The sequence below is a fragment of the Heterodontus francisci genome, chromosome 17, assembly GCF_036365525.1.
Source record: "Heterodontus francisci isolate sHetFra1 chromosome 17, sHetFra1.hap1, whole genome shotgun sequence".
Classification (NCBI taxonomy): Eukaryota; Metazoa; Chordata; class Chondrichthyes; order Heterodontiformes; family Heterodontidae; genus Heterodontus; species Heterodontus francisci.
This window is the reverse complement of record NC_090387.1, coordinates 2,816,130-2,841,720: the sequence shown is the minus strand read 5'-3', so window position 1 is coordinate 2,841,720 and position 25,591 is coordinate 2,816,130. Positions and strand designations below refer to the sequence as shown.

The window sequence follows — 25,591 nt, the reverse complement described above, 5'->3', positions numbered from 1 at the left end:
CCCACCCCCACTCCCCCCCCACCCCCCACCCCCCCCCCCCACTCCCCACCCCCCCACACCCCCCACCCCCCCCCCCCACACCCCCACCCCCCCCCCCTCACCCCCACCCCCCCCCCACACCCCCCCTCTCCCTCCCACCCCCCCCTCCCCCACCCCACCCTCTCCCCTCCCCACCCCCCCTCTCACCCCCACCCCCACCCCCCCACACCCCCTCCCCCCCCCCCTCACACCCCACCCCACCCCCCCCACACCCCACCCCCCCCCCCCCCCCCACCCCCCCCCCCCCCATCACTCCCACCCCCCCCCCCCACACTCTCTCTCTCACCCCCCCCCTCCCCCCACCCTCACTCACTCCCCCCACCCTCCCACCCCCCCCCCCTCCACACCCCCCTCACTCTCACCCACCCCCCCACTTCCACCCCCCCCACTCTCTCACCCTCCCTCCCCCATCCACCCCCCCCTCTCGCTCACCCTCCCTCCCCCACTCCACCCCCCCCACTCTCCCACCTCTCCCTCCCCCCCACCCACCCTCTCTCTCCCCCCCATCCACCACCCTCTCTCTCACTCCACCCTCCCCCCCTTCCACCCACCCCCTCTCTCTCTCACCCACCCCCCTTCCACCCCCCCCCTCTCTCTCACTCTCTCTCACTCCCGACCCCCCCCTTCCACCCCCCCCCCTCTCACACCCACCCTCCCCCCCTCCACCCCCCCTGCCTCTCTCTCCTCCCTCCCTTCCCTCTCTCTCCCTCCTCCCCCCCTTCCACCCCCCCTCCTCCCCCCTTCCACCCCCCTTCCCTCTCTCTCCCTCCCTCCCCCCCTTCCACCCCCCCTCCCTCTCTCCCTCCCTCCCCCCCTCCACCCCCCCCTCCCTCTCTCCCTCCCTCCCTCTCTCCTCCCTCCCCCCTTCCACCCCTCCCCTCTCTCCCTCCCCCCACCCCTCCCCTCTCTCTCCCTCCCCCCACCCCAGCTCTCTCTCCCTCCCCCCACCCCACCTCTCTCTCCCTCCCCCCACCCCACCTCTCTCCCTCCCCCCACCCCACCTCTCTCTCCCCACCCCACCTCTCCCTCCCTCCCCCCACCCCACCTCTCTCTCCCCACCCCACCTCTCCCTCCCTCCCCCCACCCCACCTCTCTCTCCCTCCCCCCACCCACCTCTCTCTCCCTCCCCCACCCCACCTCTCTCTCCCTCCCCCCACCCCACCTCTCTCTCTCCCTCTTTCCACCCACCCTCTCTCTCCCTCTTTCCACCCCCCTCTCTCTCTCTCTCCCTCTTTCCACCCCCCCTCTCTCTCTCTCCCTCTTTCCACCCCCCCTCTCTCTCTCTCTCTCCCTCTTTCCACCCCCCCTCTCTCTCTCCCCCCTTCCACCCCCCCCCTCTCTCTCTCCCCCCTTCCACCCCCCCTCTCTCTCTCTCCCCCTTCCACCCCCCCTCTCTCTCTCTCCCCCCTTCCACCCCCCCTCTCTCTCTCTCCCCCCTTCCACCCCCCCTCTCTCTCTCTCCCCCCTTCCACCCCCCCTCTCTCTCTCTCCCCCTTCCACCCCCCCTCTCTCTCTCCCCCCTTCCACCCCCCCCTCTCTCTCTCCCCCCTTCCACCCCCCCTCTCTCTCTCTCTCTCCCCCCTTCCACCCCCCCTCTCTCTCTCTCTCTCTCTCCCCCCTCCCACCCCCCCCTCTCTCTCTCTCCCCCCTCCCACCCCCCCCCCCTCTCTCTCTCTCTCTCCCCCCCTCTCTCGCTCTCTCTTTCCCCCCTCCCACCCCCCCCCCCTCTCTCTCTCTCTCTCTCTCCCCCTCCCACCCCCCCCTCTCTCTCTCTCTCTCCCCCCTCCCCTCTCTCTCTCTCTCCCCCCTCCCTCTCTCTCTCTCTCTCTCTCTCCCCCCTCCCACCCCCCCCTTCCCTCCACCCCCCTCTTTCTCTGTCCCCCCCACCCTGTCATTTGCAGCGAGCAGGAATGCTCGGCACAGCAGATTTGTGGTTACTGAGTTATTGTTTTAAAAGGTTGCTAGTCAGTTTCACTGATGACATCATGAACATCGGTTTCCCAACTTCGGAGAAATTCGGGGTTTTCCAGCCTGCTCCACCAGAAAACTCAGAATCTGTCCAAAGTTGGGAAACCACTGTTCCCGATGTCAGCTGTGAAACCTGATCTGTGGTTTGCTTTTAAAAGGCCAATGGGAAATTTCTCATCTGTGAAATACATCTGCAGGCCAGATTGAAACCTTTAACAGGCCGGATCCTAGCATTGGGGCCGTATGTTGACAACCCTGGGCTAGAAAATAGACAACAAGGGAATTTAGCAGTGCTAAATGGTATATACTTCAATACAAGAAGTCTAGGGAATAAGACAGATGAGCTGAGAGCACAGATTGACAGGTGGGAGTATGATATTATGGCTATTACTGAGACATTGCTGAATTGGCAGGAATGGCAGCTCAGCATTCCTGGTTACAGGGTTTTCAGATGAGATAGAGAGGGGGATAATAGAGGAGGGGGGGTCACAATATTGATTAAAGAAACAGTTATAGCTGTGAGGAGGGATGATATGGTAGAAGGATCATCAAATGAGGCCATACAGGTTGAACTGAAGAACAAAAAAAGGCGATCACACTACTGGGAATGCACCTTAGACACCCAGTCAGAGAGAGATAGAAGAGCAAATATGTAGGCAAATCTCAGAAGTGCAAAAACAATAGGGCAGTAATAGTGGGGGATTTCAACTACCCGAATATTAACTGGAATAGAATTAGTGTGAAGGGCACAAAGGGAGCAGAATTCTTAAAATGTATTCAGGAGAACTTTTTTAGAAAGTATAACAAACCCAACAAGAGAGGGGCAGTTCTGGACCTAGTTTTAGGGAATGAAGGTAGGCAGGTGGAAGGGGTATCAGTTGGGGAGCACTTTGGTGGAAGTGATCATAATGCAATTAGATTTAGGGTAGTTATGGAAAAGGACAAAGATAGACCAGGGATAGAAGTTCTCAATTGGGGAAAAGTTAATTTTACGAAACTGAATTGTGACTGGAAACAGATGCTTCAAAGTAAATCAGTGCCAGGTCAAGCAAGAGATAGTGAGGGTTCAGAGCAAGTATGTTCCTTTAGGATGCCAAAGGGCTTAAAGATGAGGATAAAGAAAAAACTGAGTGTTCCAGAGAGGGTACAGAGGAGATTTAGGAGATTGCAGTCTTGACTGGAGAATGAGAGTTATGAGGAAGGATTGGCTAGGCTAGGGTTGTTTTTGTTGGAACAGTGGAGGCTGAGGAGAGACCAAATTGAAGTGTATAAAATTATAAGGCGTCTACATAGAAAGGCCCCATTCCCCTTGGTTGAAAGGTCCATAATCACAGGGCATAGATTTAGGGTAAGAGGTAGGAAGTTTAGAGGGGATTCTAGGGAAATTGTTTTTCACCCAGAGGGTGGTGGGAATCTGGAACTCATTGCCTGAAAGGGTGTTAGAGGCAAAAACCAAAATAACATTTAAAAAGTACTCGGATATGCACTTGAAGTGCCGTAACGTACAAGGCTACAGACCAAGAGCTGGAAAGTGTGATTAGTCTGGACAGCTCCTTGTTGACTGACACATACACGATGGGCTGAATGGCCTCCTTTCATGCTGTAAATTTCTATGATTTCTATCAGAACACAGTCTGTCTGACACATGCTGAGTGATCACCTGTGCTTTTCCAACAAGTTACTCAGCTTGAATAGGAACAGGACGTTGGACAATTGACCTTATAATGCTGTTGCTTTAAGGATTCAGCACTCTGTCCCGTGTAAAACCATCACTGTCTCATTCAGTGCTGGGACGCTGCAGACAATCCAGCACTGCCCGCGGGAATGAGCAAACTTGCCTTTTTCACGTCCTCAGGACGTTCCAAAGTGCCTCACAGGCCTTGAGTTAGAATAAGGTCCCATAAACAATAAGGAGATAAATGAATAGTAAGTCTGTTTTGAGATGTTAATCGAGGCATAAACATTCTTCAAATAGCAACCTTTTACTTCCATCTAAAGTAGTAAATAGGACCTCAATTTAATGTCTCATCTGAAAGGTGGCATCTCTGACAGTGCAGCGCTCTCTCAGTACTGACCCTCAGACAGTGCAGCGCTCTCTCAGTACTGACCCTCAGACAGTGCAGCGCTCTCTCAGTACTGACCCTCAGACAGTGCAGCGCTCTCTCAGTACTGACCCTCAGACAGTGCAGCGCTCTCTCAGTACTGACCCTCAGACAGTGCAGCGCTCTCTCAGTACTGACCCTCAGACAGTGCAGCGCGCTCTCAGTACTGACCCTCAGACAGTGCAGCGCTCTCTCAGTACTGACCCTCAGACAGTGCAGCGCTCTCTCAGTACTGACCCTCAGACAGTGCAGCGCTCTCTCAGTACTGACCCTCAGACAGTGCAGCGCTCTCTCAGTACTGACCCTCAGACAGTGCAGCGCGCTCTCAGTACTGACCCTCAGACAGTGCAGCGCTCTCTCAGTACTGACCCTCAGACAGTGCAGCGCTCTCTCAGTACTGACCCTCAGACAGTGCAGCGCTCTCTCAGTACTAACCCTCAGACAGTGCAGCGCTCTCTCAGTACTGACCCTCAGACAGTGCAGCGCTCTCTCAGTACTGACCCTCAGACAGTGCAGCACTCCCTCAGTACTGACCCTCAGACAGTGCAGCGCTCTCTCAGTACTGACCCTCAGACAGTGCAGCACTCCCTCAGTACTGACCTTCTGACAGTGTAGCACTCCCTCAGTACTGACCTTCTGACAGTGCAGCACTCCCTCAGTACTGATCCTGTGACAGTGCAGCACTCCCTCAGTACTGACCTTCTGACAGTGTAGCACTCCCTCAGTACTAATCCTGTGACAGTGCAGCACTCCCTCAGTACTGACCTTCTGACAGTGTAGCACTCCCTCAATATTGCACTGGGAGTGTCAGCCTATATTCACGGAGAAGACTTGGAGGGCGGAGTTCCAGACCGGTAAGTGTAAAAACGTACCTCTGGTAAAAAAAAAACTGAAAAGTAACGTCACAGGAAAGCTGTGACCTGATTGGCTGGTAGGGAATTTGTACTGAATTTGAAAATAAAACATTGATAAAAATTGATTAAAACCCTAATTAACTAATTAATAAGTAGAGGAACTAAACCAGAGGGAGGAGATTACTGTATTTAGTTAGCATTCAATATTTATAGTAGGAATCTAGCACCAGGGACCACATCGTTAATTATAACAATTTAGTAAGGATTTATTAAGTATTTATTTATTTTAAATTAATTTAATTAGTGCTAGAAATGTCAGTTAGAGGGGTGAAGTGCTTCACCTGTGAGATGTGGGAGGTCCGTGACGCTTCCAGCGTTCCGGACGACTACATCTGCAGGAAGTGTACCCAGTTGCAGCTCCTCACAGACCGCATGGATCAATTGGAGCAGCAACTGGATGCACTTAGGAGCATGCAGGTGGCAGAAAGTGTCATAGACAGGAGTTTTAGAGAAGTGGTTACACCCAAGGTGCAGGCAGATAGATGGGTGACTGCGAGAAGGGGCAGGAAGTCAGTGCAGGAATCCCCTGTGGCTATCCCCCTCTCTAACAAGTATACCGTTTTGGATACTGTTGGGGGGGATGGCCTATCGGGAAAACAGCAGCAGCCAGAGCAGTGGCACCACGGCTGGCACTGTTGTTCAGCAGGGAGGGACAAAGCGCAGAAGAGCAATAGTTATGGGGGACTCTATAGTCAGGGGCACAGATAGACGCTTCTGTGGACGTGAAAAAGACTCCAGGATGGTATGTTGCCTCCCTGGTGCCAGGGTCAAGGATGTCTCTGAACGGACAGGGGGCATTCTGAAGGGGGAGGGTGAACAGCCAGACGTTGTGGTACACATCGGTACCAACGACATAGGCAGGAAGAGTGACGAGGTCCTGCAGGGGGAGTTTAGGGAGTTAGGTAGAAAGTTAAAAGACCGGACCTCCAGGGTTGTAATCTCGGGATTACTCCCTGTGCCACGTGCCAGTGAGGCTAGAAATAGGAAGATAGTGCAGCTAAACACGTGGCTGAACAGCTGATGTAGAAGGGAGGGTTTCAGATATCTGGACCATTGGGCTCTCTTCAGGGACAGATGGGACCTGTACAAGAAGGACGGGTTGCATCTAAACTAGAGGGGCACAAATATCCTGGCTGCAAGGTTTGCAAGCGTCACTCGGGAGGGTTTAAACTAGTGTGGCAGGGGGATGGGAACCAGAGCAGTAGGACAGCAAGTGAAATAAATGAGGGGGAACTAGTAAATAAGGCCAGTAAGACTATGAGGAAGAGCAGGCAGGGAGATGTTGCGGAGCACAGCTGGACTGGTGGGCTGAAGTGCATTTGTTTCAATGCGAGAAGTATAACAGGTAAGGCAGATGAACTTAGAACTTGGATTAGTACTTGGAACTATGATGTTGTTGCTATTACAGAGACTTGGTTGAGGGAAGGACAGGATTGGCAGCTAAATGTTCCAGGATTTAGAAGCTTCAGGCGGGATAGAGGGGGATGTAAAAGGGGTGGGGGAGTTGCATTACTGGTTAAGGAGAATATCACAGCTGTACTGCGGGAGGACACCTCGGAGGGGTCATGCAGCGAGGCAATATGGGTGGAGCTCAGGAATAGGAAGGATGCAGTCACGATGTTGGGGGTTTACTACAGGCCTCCCAACAGCCAGCGGGAGGTAGAGGAGCAGATATGTAGACAGATTTTGGAAAGATGTAAAGGTAACAGGGTTGTGGTGGTGGGTGATTTTAACTTCCCCTATATCGACTGGGACTCACTTAGTGCTAGGGGCTTGGATGGGGCAGAATTTGTAAGGAGCATCCAGGAGGGCTTCCTGAAACAATACGTAGATAGTCCAACTTGGGATGGGGCCGTACTGGACCTGGTATTGGGGAATGAGCCCGGCCAGGTGGTTGAAGTTTCAGTGGGGGAGCATTTCGGGAACAGTGATCATAATTCCATAAGTTTTAAGATACTTGTGGATAAGGATAAGAGTAGTCCTCGGGTGAAGGTGCTAAATTGGGGGAAGGCTAATTATAACAATATTAGGCAGGAACTGAAGAATTTAGATTGGGGGCGGCTGTTTGAGGGTAAATCAACATCTGACATGTGGGAGTCTTTCAAACGTCAGTTGATTAGAATCCAGGACCAGCATGTTCCTGTGAGGAAGAAGGATAAGTTTGGCAAGTTTCGGGAACCTTGGATAAAGCGGGATATTGTGAGCCTCATCAAAAAGAAAAAGGAAGCATTTGTAAGGGCTGGAAGGCTAGGAACAGACGAATCCCTTGAGGAATATAAAGACAGTAGAAAGGAACTTAAGCAAGGAGTCAGGAGGGCTAAAAGGGGTTATGAGAAGTCACTGGCAAAAAGGATAAAGGAAAATCCCAAGGCTTTTTATACGTATATAAAGAGCAAGAGGGTTATCAGGGAAAGGGTTGGCCCACTCAAGGACAGAGAAGGGAATCTATGTGTGGAGCCAGAGGAAATGGGCGAGGTACTAAATGAGTACTTTGTATCAGTATTCACCAAAGAGAAGGGCTTGGTGGATGATGAGCCTAGGGAAGGGAATGTAGATAGTCTCAGTCATCTCATTATCAAAAAGGAGGAGGTGTTGGGTGTCTTGCAAAGCATTAAGGTAGATAAGTCCCCAGGGCCTGATGGGATCTACCCCAGAATACTGAAGGAGGCAAGGGAAGAAATTGCTGGGGCCTTGACAGAAATCTTTGCATCCTCATTGGCTACAGGTGAGGTACCAGAGGACTGGAGAACAGCCAATGTTGTTCCTTTGTTTTAGAAGGGTGGCAAGGATAATCCAGGATATTATAGGCCGGTGAGCCTTACGTCAGTGGTAGGGAAACTATTAGAGAGGATTATTCGGGACAGGATTTACTCCCATTTGGAAATAAACGAACTTATTAGCGAGAGGCAGCATGGTTTTGTGAAGGGGAGGTCGTATCTCACTAATTTGATTGAGTTTTTTGAGGAAGTGACGAAGATGATTGATGAAGGAAGGGCAGTGGATGTTATCTATATGGTCTTCAGTAAAGCCTTTGACATGGCAGACTGGTACAAAAGGTGAAGTCACACGGGATCAGAGGTGAGCTGGCAAGATGGATACAGAACTGGCTCGGTGATAGAAGACAGAGGGTAGCAGTGGAAGGGTGTTTTTCTGAATGGAGGGATGTGACTAGTGGTGTTCCGCAGGGATCAGTGCTGGGACCTTTGCTCTTTGTAGTATATATAAATGATTTGGAGGAAAATGTAGCTGGTCTGATTAGTAAGTTTGCGGACGACACAAAGGTTGGGGAGTTGCGGACAGTGATGAGGATTGTCAGAGGATACAGCAGGATATAGATCAGTTGGAGACTTGGGCGGAGAAATGGCAGATGGAGTTTAATCCGGACAAATGTGAGGTAATGCATTTTGGAAGGTCTAATGCGGGTGGGAAGTATACAGTAAATGGCAGAACTCTTAGGAGTATTGACAGGCAGAGAGATCTGGGCGTACATGTCCACAGGTCACTGAAAGTGGCAACGCAGGTGGATAAGGTAGTCAAGAAGGCATACGGCATGCTTGCCTTCATCAGTCGGGGCATAGAGTATAAAAATTGGCAAGTCATGCTGCAGCTGTACAGAGCTTCAGTTAGGCCACACTTAGAATATTGTGTGCAATTCTGGTCGCCATACTACCAGAAGGACGTGGAGGCTTTGGAGAGGGTACAGAAGAGGTTTACCAGGATGTTGCCTGGTCTGGAGGGCATTAGCTATGAGGAGAGGTTGGATAAACTCGGATTGTTTTCACTGGAACGAAGGAGGTGGAGGGGCGACATGATAGAGGTTTACAAAGTTATAAGCGGCATGGACAGAGTGGATAGTCAGAAGCTTTTTCCCAGGGTGAAAGAGTCAGTTACTAGGGGACATAGGTTTAAGGTGAGAGGGGCAAAGTTTAGAGGGGATGTGCGAGGCAAGTTCTTTACACAGAGGGTGGTGAGTGCCTGGAACTTGTTGCCGGGGGAGATGGTGGAAGCAGGTACCATAGAGACGTTTAAGAGGCATCTTGACAAATACATGAATAGGATGGGAATAGAGGGATACGGACCCCGGAAGTGAAGGTTTTAGTTTAGGCAGGCATCAAAATCGACGCAGGCTTGGAGGGCCGAATGGCCTGTTCCTGTGCTGTACTGTTCTTTGATTTTGTGCTGAAGTCTCCGCAGTGGGACTCGATCTCCCAACATTCTGACTCAGTGCTAAGAGTGCTGCCATTGAGTCATGGGTGATCTCAGTCTCACAGTACACTCCTGCATTCACCTGTAATTCAGGAATTTACTGAAACATTGGGGAAAAATTACCAGATGGGCTGTAGCTTCAGGTGCATGTATAGGTAAATCTTCATCCCTTTCATCTCCTCCAGACATTCCATTCTCACTGAGGGCAGTAAAAGAAACACACCTGTTTTATCTTTCATTAAACATGCTGATAACATCGGAAACAGGAGCAGGTGTAGGCCATTCAGCCCTTCAGGCCTGCTCCACCATTCAGTAAGAACATGGCTGATCTTCTTCCTTCGCCACACCTTCCTACCCTATCCTCATATCCCTTCATTCCCGTCGTGTCCAAAAATCTCTGTCGTAAATACACAACACTTGTATTTATATAGCATTTCTAATCTAATAAAAGCATCCCAAGGCACTTCACAGGAGCATTATAATGCAACAGTTGACACCAAGCTACATAGGACGACATTAGGGCAGATGGCCAAAAGCCTGGTCAAAGATGTAAGTTTTCAATACTCAATGACTAGGCATGTGCAGTAGAGAATTTCCAAGCACCCTTTGAGTAATGACATTTCTGCTCGACTCAGTTTGAAATGCAGACCCCTAGAGATTGTGACCCCTCGTTCTTCAGCAGCAAAGAGATATTTTTAACCAAGGCACCAGACAGGCAACACAACCTTTGGAACTCATGGTTATGGCTGCAGAGAACAGTGTCCAACCCCGGACTGTACTGTCCACTACCACATTCCTTTTCACTCCCTCCACTTGAATGGCCTCTTGTACATGGTGTCATGGACAGTTTGCTCATTCACCCCTGCTGACTTTATCCTCATCCACACAGGCAAGAACCTCATATCTGTTAGTAGTCAACACCAATAGCTACCCCTAGACAACCCTTACATAAAATGACACAGCACAGAAGGAGGCCATTTGGCCCAACATGATTGTGCCAGCTCTTTGAAAGAGCAATCCAATTAACCCCACATTACCTGCTTTTTTCTCAAAGCCCTGCAAATTTTTCACTATCAGTTATTTATGCAATCCGCTATAGAATCTGCCTTTCAGGCAGCGCATTCCAGATCACAACAACTCGCTGTGTAAAAAAAAATTAATTACCATTGTGCTACTGGCCTTAAATCTGGGTCCTCTGGTTACTGACCCTCCTGCCACTGAAACTGTTTACTTACTTTACCAAAACCTCAATTTTGAACATCTAAGTTAAATCTCTCCCTAATCCCAGTTTCTCCAATCTCTTAGAGTGTCCCAAGCCCATTATCACCGCACTTCCCAAAGAAGAGACTTTGCCATCTCAGAATCTTTTCTGCAATCCGTTTCCATGGTTTACAAATCATTACTGGCTCTGAGTGAGTGCAGTTCAAGTGAGTGAACTGACAATTACTAGAGGTAGCACACAGCTAAGCCACAGACCACAACCCAAAAGTAAAGCAGCTGAAACCCAGAGCATGATTCACACCCCATTTGGAAACCACTTACCAGTCTTCCCGGACTTCTCCCAAGTCTGGTTTTGCGTGTCTCTGGAATACAAAAGGGTGAGGTAACTTAGTGGCTTTGCCCCTGAATCCCACATCTCACCATTTACCCAACAGGAGCATTGAATAAACACTCAGCTGTCAGCAACCTTACTCAGTTCCTAGTCCCAGATATCCTGCCCCATGGATCACCAATATACTTGGACCAGACATGGACACAGCAAGACTCCAACTTAAAGGAGATCCAAAACAGCAGCTTCCACAGGATGTAAAAATCGACAGATACTGGAAAGATTTCTCTCAGTTCCACTTACAGGATTAGCCCGAAGCAGTGCTGTTGTTACCTTCTGAAGAAGGGTCACTGACCTAAAACGATAACTCTGCTTCACTCTCCACAGATGCTGCCAGACCTGCTGAGTATTTCCAGCATTTCTTGTTTTTATTTCAGATTTCCAGCATCTGCAGTATTTTGCTTTTATTTTACTGTTGTTACCTTATCTTGCACCCAGTAAGATCCGGTAAACAGCAGACACTGACAGGTTTGCTTTAAGGTCTTATCCAAAGATAAGATCTGGGAACCTTGCTTTTCCAGATATATATTAATATATATATTCCAGATATATATTAATGACCTGGACCTGGTGTACAGGGCACAATTTCAAAGTTTGCAGATGATATGAAACTTGGAAGTATTGTGAACTGCGAGGAGGATAGTGGAGAACTTCAAAAAGACATAGACAAGTTGATGGAATGGGCAGACAGGTGGCAGATGAAGTTCAATGCAGAGAAATGTGAAGTGATTCATTTTGGTAGGAAGAACATGGAGAGACAATATAAAATCAAGGGTACAATTCTAAAGGGGGTGCAGGAGCAGAGGGACCTGGGTGTATATGTGCATAAGTCATTGAAAGTGGCAGGACAGGTTGAGAGAGTGGTTAATAAAGCATACAGTATCCTGGGCTTTATTAATAGGGGCATAGATTACAAGAGCAAGGAAGTTATGTTGAACTTGTATAAGACACTAGTTCGGCCTCAGCTGGAGTATTGCGTCCAGTTCTGGGCGCCATACTTGAGGAAAGATGTGAGGATATTGGAGAGAGTACAGAAAAGATTGATGAGAATGGTTCCAGGGATGAGGAATTTTAGTTATCAAGATAGATTGAAGAAGTTAGGACTGTTTTCCTTGGAGAAGAGAAGGCTGTGAGGTGATTTGATAGAGGTATTCAAAATCATGAGGGGTCTGGACAGAGTAGATAGAGAGAAACTGTTCCCCCTCGTGAAAGGATTGAGAACGAGAGGGCACAGATTTAAAGTAATTGATAAGAGAAGCAAAAGTGACATGAGGAAAACTTTTTCACACAGCGAGTGGTTAAGATCTGGAATGCACTGCCTGAGAGTGCGGTGGAGGCAGGTTCAATTGAAGCATTCAAAAGGGAATTAGAAAGTTATATGAAAAGGAAGAATGTGCAGGGTTACAGGGAGAAGGCAGGGGAATGAACTGCGGGAGTTGCTCTTTCAGAGAGCAGGTGTCAACACGATGGGCCGAATGGCCTCCTTCTGCACTGGAATGATTCTGTGAAAGACAGCACCTGTGACAAAGTAGCACTCCCACTAACAGTCTGGCCTGGATTAGTGGAAGAGTTCTGGAATCAGAACCTGCTCACTTAGAGGTGAGAGAGCCAATGACTGAGCACAGCTGATGTAGTGATGAAGCAACGTGCAAAGGTTCCAGGCAGTAAGCAGGTGAAAGACAGTGGAGGAGACAGTGTCCATGTACATCCTAGGCTGACATAGCACAAACTGTACAAGGCCTTATAGACAAGTTATAACATGGTAACTCCCTGTGCCAGTAACAGACAGATTATAAATCTAACAGGCTGTTAGATACATTCCATATCACCATGACCAAAAATATTACATTAGAGCAATTAGAACCACAATCTCACTGGACAAGTACCCAAAGGGATCTTCCCAAACTTGGGAAGTTTGCTCCTTAATGCCTCTAGGGATCAGGAAATACTCACTCATTTTTCACCTTCAGCTTCCTCTCCAGACCCCCAAAGAAACCCTTCACATTTTCAGTGTTTTTCAGCAGTTGTGCAGCGAGGTCCTTTTTCTCTGCCAGCCAGCGGTTGCCTATTTTCATGCAGGAGTCAGTGGTCTTCTCTTTCAAATCAGACACATTTGGATAGGATTTGCCTGGAGAGCATAAAGAGATGTGACTTTGCACACAGTTACCGGCTGTCAGCTTGCGAATCTTGAGTCGGACTCTCTTGGTTCATCTCCCAGTGAGCACAGGCTCAAATTGCCCCATCTGCCATTAAACTGTCACGCTCCGATAGAGAGAGATAACAGCAAGGTTAGTGGGCCAAACAGGAAAATACTACATGGCTGCAGCATGGGTTGGCGACATTGTCGGGACTGCGCAAAGGCTATACCTGTCCTGGGAGTGTTTGATGGGGACAGTGTAGAGGGAGCTTTACTCTGTATCTAACCCCGTGCTGTACCTGTCCTGGGACTGTTTGATGGGACAATGTAGAGGGAGCTTTACTCTGTATCTAACCCCGTGCTGTACCTGTCCTGGGAGTGTTTGATGGGACAGTGTAGAGGGAGCTTTACTCACAGCTCTAATGTGCTTTCTATAATGGAGTGCCCAGTCGTGCACACAAAGCACAGCAGGTCTCCAGAGATTAAACGGCCCACAGTGAGAAAGAAGCAGGATCCCTTTTCAGTTTACATACGAACTAGGAGCAGGCCCCTCAAGCCTGCTCCGCCATTCAATAAGATCATAGCTGATCTGATTGTAACCTCAACTCCACATTCCAGTCTACCCCAGATAACCTTTCACCCCCTTGCTTATCAAGAATCTATCTATCTCTGCCTTGAAAAAATATTTAAAGACTCTGCTTCCACTGTCTTTTGAGGAAGAGAATTCCAAAGACTCTCGACCCTCAGGAGAAAAAATTTCTCCTCATCTCTGTCTTAAATGGGCAACCCCCTTTTTTTTTAAGCAGTGACCCCTAGTTCTAGATTTTCCCACAAAGGGAAACATCCTATTGTTGGTGGGTATGAACTGGTCGGAATGAACTGGTCGGATGCAGGCAATTACCAAATGCCAGGTGTGTTAGCATCAGTTACACAGATAGCATCAAACAGTTGGGTCACTACACTTTACAGAAGCATAGGCTTAGGGGCAATTTGATTGAGGTTTAAAAGATAATGAAGGGAGTAGATTGTGTTTGTGTGGGTCAATTGTTTCAACTGAACGGGTTAGGGAGTACCAGGGGACACACTCTCAAGTTATGTACGGCCAGATCTAGGTTAGACATCATGGACTGGGTCATTACCCAGAGAATAGTGGGAGTTCTGGGAAGCTGGTGGAGGAACCACGTACAGAATAAGTTGACAAAACAGCGAAGTGTGCAGCTCCCAAACATGCCACCACAGCTCATGTCCATGCCCTAGCCTTACACTGACAGTCATAGTGACAATGATTGTGCTGGTGAAATTAGTCAGCTTTTGGGGGAGGCCGGGGAGGGAAATCACAGTTGAATCATCATTGAATCGTAGAATAATACAGCAGAGAGCGAGGCCATTCAGCTCCTCATGCCTGTGCCGGCTTTTTGTTATTCAATTAGTCCCACTCCCTGCTTTTTATCCGGCGGCACAGTGGCGCAGTGGTTAGCACTGCAGCCTCACAGCTCCAGGGACCCGGGTTCGATTCCGGGTACTGCCTGTGTGGAGTTTGCAAGTTCTCCCTGTGTCTGCGTGGGTTTTCTCCGGGTGCTCCGGTTTCCTCCCACAAGCCAAAAGACTTGCAGGTTGATAGGTAAATTGGCCATTATAAATTGTCACTAGTATAGGTAGGTGGTAGGGAAATATAGGGGCAGGTGGGGATGTTTGGTAGGAATATGGGATTAGTGTAGGATTAGTATAAATGGGTGGTTGATGTTCGGCACAGACTCGGTGGGCCGAAGGGCCTGTTTCAGTGCTGTATCTCTAATCTAAAAAAAAAAATCTATCCCAACAGACCTACAATTTTTTCCTTTCCAAATATTTATCCAATTCCCTTTTGAAAGTTAATATTGAATCTGCTTCCACTGCCCTTTCCGACAGTGCAGTCCAGACCATGACAACTGACTGTGTAAAATAATTCGCATCTCTCTTCTGTTTCATTTGTAAAACTGTGCTCTCTGGTTACTGACCCTCCTGCCAATACAAACAGTTTCTGCTTATTTACTCTATCAAAACCCTTCATGATTTTGAATGCCTCTATTAAATCCTCCCTAACCTTCTCTGCTGTAAGTAGAACAATCCCAGCTTCTCCAGGTAACTGAAGCTCCTCATCCCTGGTAACATTCTAGTAAATCTCCTCTGCACCCTCTCCAAGTACTTAACCTCCTTCCGAAAATGCAGTGACCAGAATTAGACACAATACTCCAGTTGGGGCCTAACCAGTGATTTATAAAGGTTTAGCATAAACTCATTGCTTTTGTACTTTGTCTATAAAGACAAGGATCCCAGATGTCTTTTTAATAGCCCTCTCAACTTGTCCTGCAATTGTCAAAGATTTGTATACAGGATACCCCTGCTGTCTCTGTTCCTGCACCCCCTTTAACATTTCATTATTTAGTTTATATTGCCTCTCCTCATTTCTCTTACCAAAGTGAATCACTTCACATTTCTATGCATTTAAATTTCATCTGCCATGCATCTTCTCATTTCACCAGTCCGTCTACATCCTCCTGAAGTCGGCTACTGCCCTACTCATGGTTTACTACTTTTGTGAACTTTATGTCATCTTCAGACTTTGAAATTATGCCCTCTACACCCAAGTTCAGGTCAGTAATATACATCAAAAAGAGCAGTGGTCTCACCCCTGGGGAACACAACTGTATTGCTTCCCTCCAGTCTGAAAAAGAACTCTGCATAAAACATACTCCCCATGCAGTGTAAAAAGTTTTACTTTAGTTTCCAGCAACAATAAATTGAAGATTAATCAAGAAACTTTCAGATACTGCGAGTACACTTCATCAACCACCCCTCCCAAAACAGCTCTGTCCCCCCACTATAAACCTATACCCTGTCTGAAAAGAATGCCTTGTGTCAGTAACATCAGTGCAGTCCAGCAGGAACACTGGCTTTGTTGCAGTTTCACTCACCCACATAATAGAAGGTGAAGCACATGGTCATTAGATTCTTGGCAGGACCAAAGTCATCCATTTGGTAGCACCTGAAACAACAGCACCAATCAGAGCCTGTACCATACCCACATCAGCACCAATCAGAGCCCAGACTGTACCCATGACAGAGCCAGTAATTTTTTTTTTCATTATTCGTTGGTGGGATACGGGCATCGCTGGCTAGGCCAGCATTTATTGCCCATGCCTAATTGCTCTTAAGGTGGTGGTGAGCTGCCTTCTTGAACTCCTGCAGTCTTTGGAGTGTAGGTATACCCATAGTGCTGATAGGAAGGGAGTTCCAGGTTTGTGACCCAGCGTCAGTGAAGGAACGGCGATGTAGTTCCAAGTCAGGATGGTGTGTGGCTTGGAGGGGAACCTGCAGGTGGTGGTACTTGTCCTTCTAGGTGGTAGAGGTCACGAGTTTGGAAGGTGCTGTCGAAGGAGCTTTGGTGAGTTGCTGCAGTGCATCTTGTAGATGGTACACACTGCGCCACTGTGCGTGGTGGTGGAGGGAGTGAATGTTGAAGGTGGTGGATGGGGTGCCAATCAAGCGGGGCTGCTTTGTCCTGGATGGTGTCGAGCTTCTTGAGTGTTGTTGGAGCTGCACCCATCCAGGCAAGTGGAGAATGTTCCATCACACTCCTGACTTGTGCTTTGTAGATAATGGACAGGCATTGGGGTGACAGGAGGTGAGTTACTCATCGCAGAAGTCCCAGCCTCTGATCTGCTCTTGTAGCCACAGTATTTATGTGGCTGGTCCAGTTCAGTTTCTGGTCAATGGTAACCCCCAGAATGTTAGTGGGGGATTCAGTGATTGTAATGCCATTGAATGTCAAGGGGAGATGGTTAGATTCTCTCTCGTTGGAGATGGTCATTGCCTGGCACTTGTGTGGCACAAATGTTACTTGTCACTTATCAGCCCAAGCCTGGATGTTGTCCAGGTCTTGCTGCATATGGACATGGGCTGCTTCAGTATCTGAGGAGTCACGAATGGTGCTGAACGTTATGTAATCATCAGCGAACATCCCCACTTCTGGCCTTATGATTGAAGGAATGCCATTGATGAAGCAGCTGAAGACACTACCCTGAGGAATCTCTACAGTGATGTCCTGGAGCTCAGATCATTGACCTCCAACAACCACAACCATCTTCCTTTGCGCTAGGTATGACTCCAACCAGCAGAGAGTTTTCCGCCGATTCCCATTGACTGCAGTTTTTCTAGGGCTTCTTGATGCCATACTCTGTCAAATGCTGCCTTGATGTCAAGGACAGTCACTCTCACCTCACCTCTGGAGTTCAGCTCTTTTGTCCATGTTTGAACCAAGGCTGTAATGAGGTCAGGAGCTGAGTGGCCCTGGCGGAACCCAAACTGAGCGTCACTGAGCAGGTTATTGCTGAGCAAGTGCCGCTTGATTGCACTGTTGATGACACCTTCCATGACTTTGCCGATGATCGAGAATAGACTGAAGGGGCGGTAATTGGCATGATTGGACTTGTCCTGCTTTTTGTGTACAGGACATACCTGGACAAATTTCCACATTGCCGGGTAGATGCCAGTGTTGTAGCTGTATTGGAACAGCTTGACTAGGGGCGCTGCTAGTTCTGGAGCACAGGTCTTCAGTACTATTGCCGGAATATTGTTAGGGCCCATAGCTTTTGCAGTATCCAGTGTCTTCAGTCATTTCTTGATATCATGTGGAGTGAATCGAATTGGCTGAAGACTGGCATCTGCAATGCTGGGGACCTCAGGAGGAGGCCCAGATGGATCATCCACTCGACACTTCTGGCTGAAGATTGTTGCAAATGCTTCAGCCTTGTCTTTTGCACTGGTGTGCTGGGCTCCCCCATCATTGAGGATGGGGATGTGTTTGGAACCACCTCCTCCTGTCAGTTATATAATTGTCCACCACCATTCACGACTGGATATGGCAGGACTACAGAGCTTAGATCTGATCCGTTGGTTGTGGGATCTATTTCATGCTGCTTCTGCTGTTTGGCATGCAAGTAGTCCTGTGTTGTAGCTTCACCAGGCTGTGACACCTCATTTTGAGGTGTGCCTGGAGCTGCTCCTGACATGCCCTCCTGCACTCTTCATTGAACCACCTGTACCATTTCCATATTCACAAGAGAGCCGCTGAACTCACACCAAAGTTCAGCATACCAGCTATAGTCCTGCTAAAGGTGCTAACTCTGCAACATTAGCGCAGCAGTGGCAGGACAGCAGGGTACAATTAACTAACCATCCCCTGGTCCCTCCCCAGGTGCCCAGCCCCTCCACCTTACACAGTACCCCAGGTAGGAGTCAGCTGGTTCAGTGGGGAGACCGTGTGTAAGGGGCACTCTTGAACGTGGTAGAATCTCTGGAGTCACTCTATGTGACTGCAGACTCATATCTTATTTTAAACTTGGTTAAATACTAAAGTTATGGCGTACAGAAAGAATTATGATGCTCAAAAAAAGTAAAAGCAATACTCACTCAAACAGAACGACGGCAAAAGACTGCACCAGTCGATAGAAAGCGTGCTCAGAGATGCATTTGGAATGGCAACGCTAGACAGAGAGTAATAGAGAGTTTCCTCTCACTGAACAAGTACAAGATTTTATTACAGCTTTAACAATCTAGAATTCTACATAATCATTTCATTTTAGACTTTTAATATTAGCTCAGTGGTAACACTCTTGTCTGTGAGTCAGCAGATTTCTCTGTCCACAGACACTGACTGACCTGCTGAGTGTTTCCAGCATTTTCTATTTTTATTTATTACTTACTCCTGAACTCTGTAACCTGCCCATGGCCTAACTTGCAGCTGCTACTGCCAGTTATCACAGTCAATACTCAGGACAGAACAAAATCCCTGTGCATACCTGGAAATGGAAATATTCAGGTTTCCCCAGTGTTTGCAGCTGTGCTGCAATATCAGAATCTGCTACTAGAGGTCCTCAGAGCCACAGCAACTGCTCAAAGCCCCTGCTGTGACCACAGACACTGCAACATGTGAACATGCCATTCTGCCCAAGCAGTCCGTGTCGACCTTTCCCTTTCCTGCTAGCAAACAAACCTAAGGGCATTTACCCACCCTATACCCTATCCCTTTACCCCGTTTTTTTCATCTATCTATCCAATCACGAACTTTGACACATTTCTTACCTCCTATTTATCCAGGGTGTCCTGAACCTATCAGTTTTTCTCCTTTTTAAAAAAATTTAATTTACATATTCTGTGCCTTTGCAATCTCCACATTCCCCTGTCACTCTCCAATTCTTTAGGCCAATTTCTCCTTCCACTTCACTCCTCATCTTAATAAAGTCTTCCCAAATCCAATTGGATTTTGTTTTTGTGCTGACTTCACTTTCTACTTGGACATTAAACTTCATCATATTGTTGGCACTGCTCCCATAGTGTTCACCCTCGCTTAGCTCAGTTACTTGATCTATTTCATTGCTCAGCACCAGATCCTGCAACACATTTACCCCATCCGGCAACCAACAACCTGCTCGAGGAGCGAGTCCATACACACTGCAGGAATCCCATTCCCTGCACTCCATTTACTCCATCTCTGTCCCGATCAATAAACGGATAATTCCTCCTCCTCGCTCTAGCACTCTGATGGCACTTTTCCTCTCCTGTTCCCACTATTTGGTAGTGCACCCTGGCTAATGGGACAAACCCTTTTCACCTTTGTGCTCCAACCATACTGACTCTGCCTGTTCTCTCCCTTTGTCGTCTTCACCCTCTCCACAGAACGAATTCTGTTCACCGTTATTACCCTCAGCGTCCTTTCTTACTCTCAAAGAAATAATGAATTAAAGCAGGTGAGCCACTGGATTGGATAGCTGGCTTACAGTAAGTATCACATGGCAAACAAGCAGGCCATTCAACCCATTATGCCTGGGCTGGTTGTTTGAAAGAGATATCCAATTAGTCCCACTCCCCTGCTCCATCCCCATGGTCCTGCAAATTTTAATAAAGACCTTTGCTGGTGAAAAGACAGAGGGAACATAACAAGGGCCCTGGAATAATGACTGGCACAGATGGGTTAGAGGTCAGCAGACTGTACCACTTAGAGAGAGCAGAGGACATAATAATCAAATTCACATCGAGTTCAACAATTTTAGATCATAACCTCTGCCCCCATTTTGTTTCCTTTTTTCTGCTGGTTTGTTTTTTTCTCTATTTCCTCTCTTTTATTTCCTTTATTTGCTTTTGGAAGGCAGCTATTCATGATCCTGCCATTTACACCTCCTTCAGATGCATCTTTTATTTCATTACTTGTCCCATTACCACTCCCTTTGGCCCTGCACCATGAACTCTATCATGTAATCTCTCCACTCTTTCACTCTGTCACAGACCTTTCTTTTTCCACCTTCCCCCCACTTTCACTTGCTTAAAACCTATTACATTTCTAACTTTTCATAGTTCTGATGAAAGGTCACAGATCTGAAATGTTAACTCTATTTCTCTCTCCACAGATGCTGCCTGAACTGCTGAGTATTTCCAGCATTTTCTGTTTTTATTTTAAAATGAAATTCAGATGGTTGGAGCGAGGCTATTATGCACCAGAGGATAGTGGGCACGCGGAACAGACTATCAGAACATAGTTAATCCTGGGTACAATCCATGTTTGAGGTAGGCAAACCGTAAGGAACCAAATCGCCGTTTCTTGTTCCAAGCCTGCTAAGTGACCACTTGTCATTTACTTTAGGATATACCACCTGCCCTAGTGATACCCTAGTCCCAGCTATTCCTGATTGCCCAAAAATCATTGCAGGACGATCCCAGCTTATAATTTCACCTGCAGCACCAGCTGCTCTTCCCCACCCCCTTGTTCACACCTGGGCACTAACGTATTTTGCAAACCACTCTCTGCCTTGGCTGTTTTCCTCAGAGCACAACTCCCCGAATCGGGCTTTTTCCTCCTGGCCAATTTCTTCCCTGCAACATGAGAATAAGAGATAGAGTTAGGAGATGTTTTGCATCAAGATTGAGAAAATTCCCCTGCCCCCATCCCCTGCTCCCCATTTCACACTCCCATGTTTCTTTTTGGAAACTCAGTTAACACCATCACAAGGTCAGAAGTTGGGATGTTCGCTGATAATTGCACAGTGCTCAGTTCCATTTGCAACTTTTCAGATACTGAAGCAGCCTGTGCCCGCATGCAGCAAGACCTGGACAACATTCAGGCTTGGGCTGCGGCAAGTAACGTTCACATCAGAGAAGTGCCAAACAATGACCATTTCCCCTTGACATTCAATGGCATTGCTCCATCATCAATATCCTGGGGGTTACCATTGACCAGAACCTTAACTTGACCAACTGTGGCAACATGAGGAGGTCAGAGGCGAGGTATTCTCTGGTGAGCAACTCACTTCCCGACTCCCCAAAGCCTGTCCATCATCTACAAGGCACAATTCAGGAGTGTGATGGAATACTCTCCACTTGCCTGGATGGGTGCAGCTCCAACTACACTCAAGAAGCTCAACACCATCCAGGACAAAGCAGCCCGCTTGACTGGCAACACATTCACCACCAGCGCACAGTGGCTGCAGTGTGTACCATCTACAAGTTGAACTGCAGCAACTAGTCAAGGCTTGTTTGACAGCACCAGTACTGTCCATTCGTAGAGTCTTGGTCAAAATGGGACCAGGCAGTCCTTAGATCAGTGGTTCTCAAAATGTGGTCCATGGGCCACTGGTGGTCTGTGAGTGTCCACCAGGTGGTCTGCGGACTGGTCCAAAATGCAAGTCACTGAAGTTGGTATTTGGTGAGAAAAGTTTGACGTATGTTTGGCTCCACCTACAGTCTGAGAATCCTGGACTCACCGATGCACCTGCTGCCATTCCCAACAATATACAACAATGAGAGCAGATTTTCAACACTTGTGGGGCTGACAAAGAGGAGGAACCAGCTGAACATGGAGCCCGACATGAGACCTAAACGCTCCAGCTTGGAACCTGACATTACCTCACTGGTACATAGGGTCAGGAGTCGGCCATTCGGCCGCTTGAGCCTGCTCTGCCATTCAATAAGATCATGGCTGATCTGACTGCGGTCTCAACTCCAATTTCCTGTCTGCACCCTTCCATAACCCTGGACTTCCCTGTTTATAAAAAAATCTAACTCAGCCTTGAATAAATTCAATGACCCAGCCTCCACTGTTCTCTGGGAACAAAGGGCCACAGACTAACGACCCTCTGAGAAAATAAAATTCTCTTGATCTCCGACTTGAAAGGGAGACCTCATTTTTAAACTGTCTTCCCTAGTTCTAGTCTCCCCTGCAAGAGGGAAGGAAGCAAAGGAAGATGGTTGTGGTTGTTGGAGGTCAATCATCTGAGCTCCAGGACATCACTGCAGGAGTTCCTCAGGGTATTGTCCTAGGCCCAACCATCTTCAGCTGCTTCATCAATGACCTTCCCTCCATCATAAGGTCAGAAGTGGGGATGTTTGCTGATGATTGCACAATGTTCAGCACCATTCGCAACTCCTCAAATACTGAAGCAATCCGTGTAGAAATGCAGCAAGACCTGGACAATATCAAGGCTTGGGCTGATAAGTGGCAAGTAACATTCGCGCCACACAACTGCCAGGCAATGACCATCTCAAACAATCTAACCATCTCCCCTTGACATTCAATAGCATTACGATCACTGAATCCCCCATGATCAACATCCTAGGGGCTACCATTGACCAGAAACTGAACTGGAGTAGCCATATAAATACCATGGCTACAAGAGCAGGTCAGAGGCTAGGAATCCTGCAGTGAGTAACTCACCTCCTGACTCCCCAAAGCCTGTCCACCATCTACAAGGCACAAGTCAGCAGTGTGATGGAATACTCTCCACTTGCCTGGATGGGTGCAGTTCCAACAACACTCAAGAAGCTCGACACCATCCAGGACAAAGCAGCCTATTTGATTGGCATACTATCCACAAACATTCACTCCCTCCACCACCAACGCACAGTGGCAGCAGTGTGTACAATCAACAAGATGCGCTGCAGCAACACACCTAACCTCCTTAGACAGCACCTTCCAAACGCGTGACCTCTAGCAACTAGAAGGACAAGGGCAGCAAATGCATGGGAACACCATCACCTGCAAGTTCCCCTCCAAGTCTCACACTATCCTGACTTGGAACTATATCACTGGGTCAAAATCCTGGAACTCCCTTCCTAACAGCATTGTGGGTGTACCTACCCCACATGGACTGCAGCGGTTCAAGAAGGCAGTTCACCACCACCTTCTCAAGGGCAATTAGGGATGGGCAATAAATGCTGGCCTAGAATAGTAAGAACTACCAGAACATACCAGAAATGTTGGGGAACACAGGGTTTAGTGAAAGGGAGGAACTGAAGGAAATCAATATTAGTAGAGAAATGGTGTTGGGGAAATTGATGGGATTAAAGGCTGATAAATCCCCAGGGCCTGATGGTCTGCATCCCAGAGTACTTAAGGAAGTGGCCCTAGAAATTTCAAGATTGTATAGACTCTGGAACAGGTCCTACAGATTGGAGGGTAGCTAATGTAACCCCACTATTTAAAAAGGGAGGTAGAGAGAAAGCAGGGAATTATAGACCAGTCAGCCTGACGTCGGTACGGGGGAAAATTCTAGAGTCCATTATCAAAGGTTTTATAGCAGAGCACTTGGAGAACAGTGGTAGAATCGGGTAGAGTCAGCATGGATTTACGAAAGAGAAATCATGCTTGACAAATCTACTAGAACTCTTCGAGGATGTAACTAGTAGAGTTGATGAGGGGGAGCCAGTGGATGTGGTTTATTTGGACTTTCAGAAGGCTTTCGACAAAGTCCCACATAAGAGGTTAGCGTGTAAAATTAAAGTGCATGGGATTGGGGGTAGTGTATTGCGATGGATAGAAAATTGGTTGGTGGACAGGAAACAAAGAGTAAGGATAAATGGGTCTTTTTCCGAATGGCAGGAAGTGACTAGTGGGGTACTGCAGGGATCCATGCTAGGACCCCAGCTAGTCACAATATATATTAACGATTTAGATGAGGGAACTAAATGTAATATCTTCAAAGTTGCAGATGACACAAAACTGGGTGGAAGGGTGAGTTGTGAGGAGGATGCAGAGAGGCTTCAGGGTGATTTGGATAAGTTGAGTGAGTGGGCAAATGCATGGCAGATGCAGTATAATGTGGATAAATGTGAGGTTATCCACTTTGGTAGCAAAAACAGGAAGGCAGATTATCTGAACGGCTATAAATTGAGAGAGGGGAATATGCAACGAGACCTGGGTGTTCTCGTACACCAGTCGTTGAAGATAAGTATGCAGGTGCAACAGGCGGTAAAAAAGGCAAATGGTATGTTGGCCTTCATAGCGAGAGGATTCAAGTACAAGAGCAGGGATGTCTTGCTGCAATCATACAGGGCCTTGGTGAGGCCACACCTGGCATACTGTGTGCAGTTTTGGTCTCCTTATCTGAGGAAGGATGTTCTTGCTATAGAGGGAGTGCAGCGAAGGTTTACCAGACTGATTCCTGGGATGGCAGGACTGACGTATGAGGAGAGATTGAGTCGGTTAGGATTATATTCGCTGGAGTTCAGAAGAGTGAGGGGGATCTCATAGAAACCTATAAAATTCTAACAGGACTTGACAGGGTAGATGCAGGAAGGATGTTCCCGATGGTGGGGGAGTCCAGAACCAGGGGTCATAGTCTAAGGATACGGGGTAAACCTTTCAGGACTGAGATGAGGAGAAATTTCTTCACCCAAAGAGTGGTGAGCCTGTGGAATTCGCTACCACACACAGCAGTTGAGGCCAAAACATTGTATGTTTTCAAGAAGGAGTTAGATATAGCTCTTGGGTCTAAAGGGATAAAAGGATATGGAGGGAAAGCGGGAACAGATTACTGAGTTGGATGATCAGCCATGATCATAATGAATGGCGGAGCAGGCTCAAAGGGTCGAACGGCCTACTCCTGCTCCTATTTTCTATGTTTCTATGTAACTACAAAAGAAAGGGAATATGAAAAGAAACTTGCGAGAGACTTCAAAAGCAACTCAAAACAGTTTTATAGGTATATTAGGAAAAAGAGGGTGGTCAGGAGCAATGTGGTCCCCTTGAAAGCTGTTAACGATGATTCTGCCAATAAAAATAAAGAAATTGCGGACATGTTGAGTAATTGCTTTGCACAAATATTTATAGTAGAGGATGAGGTCAGCATGCCAGAAATCTTAAGGAAATTGATATTGAATGAGGGACAGGGACTCACCAAAATTAACGTAAGCAAATAACTGTAAAGAATAATGGCAAAAAAGAGTGACAAATCCCCAGGATCAGATGGTTTCCATCCCAGGGTTTTAAAGGAAGTGGGTGAGAACATTGTCGATGCCCTAATTATAATCTTCTGAAGTTCTCTCTTCAGAAACCATTCCTCTAGATTGGAAAATTGCACATGTCCTTTATTTAAGAAAGGTGAGGGGGAAACTAGGGAATTATAGACCATTTAGCCGAACATTAGTTGTCAGGAAATTACTAGAGTTTATAATTAAGGATGGAATGACTGAACACATTGAAAATTTTCAGCTGATCAGAGCGCGCCAGCATGGGTTTGTAAAGGGTAGGTCATGCCTGATGAATCCGATTGAATTTTTTGTAGAGATGACTAAAGTAGTAGACAGG

At 47.8% G+C, this 25,591-nt stretch overlaps 1 protein-coding gene across 5 annotated transcripts in view; it reads right to left on the bottom strand.

Annotated features, from left to right (window-relative positions):
• Positions 1-25,591, bottom strand: part of LOC137378680 (uncharacterized protein KIAA0513-like) — a 215,786-nt gene that overhangs the window by 91,693 nt on the left and 98,502 nt on the right. For all 5 annotated transcript variants that reach the window (XM_068049011.1, XM_068049002.1, XM_068049003.1 and 2 more), the window contains 6 exons: positions 20,784-20,883; positions 18,427-18,500; positions 15,930-16,000; positions 12,792-12,966; positions 10,772-10,812; positions 9,353-9,428 (listed from right to left, as the gene is read on the bottom strand). In XM_068049011.1, the coding sequence (XP_067905112.1) occupies positions 9,353-9,428; positions 10,772-10,812; positions 12,792-12,966; positions 15,930-16,000; positions 18,427-18,500; positions 20,784-20,883 (537 nt within the window). The remainder of the gene's footprint in view (positions 1-9,352; positions 9,429-10,771; positions 10,813-12,791; positions 12,967-15,929; positions 16,001-18,426; positions 18,501-20,783; positions 20,884-25,591) is intronic.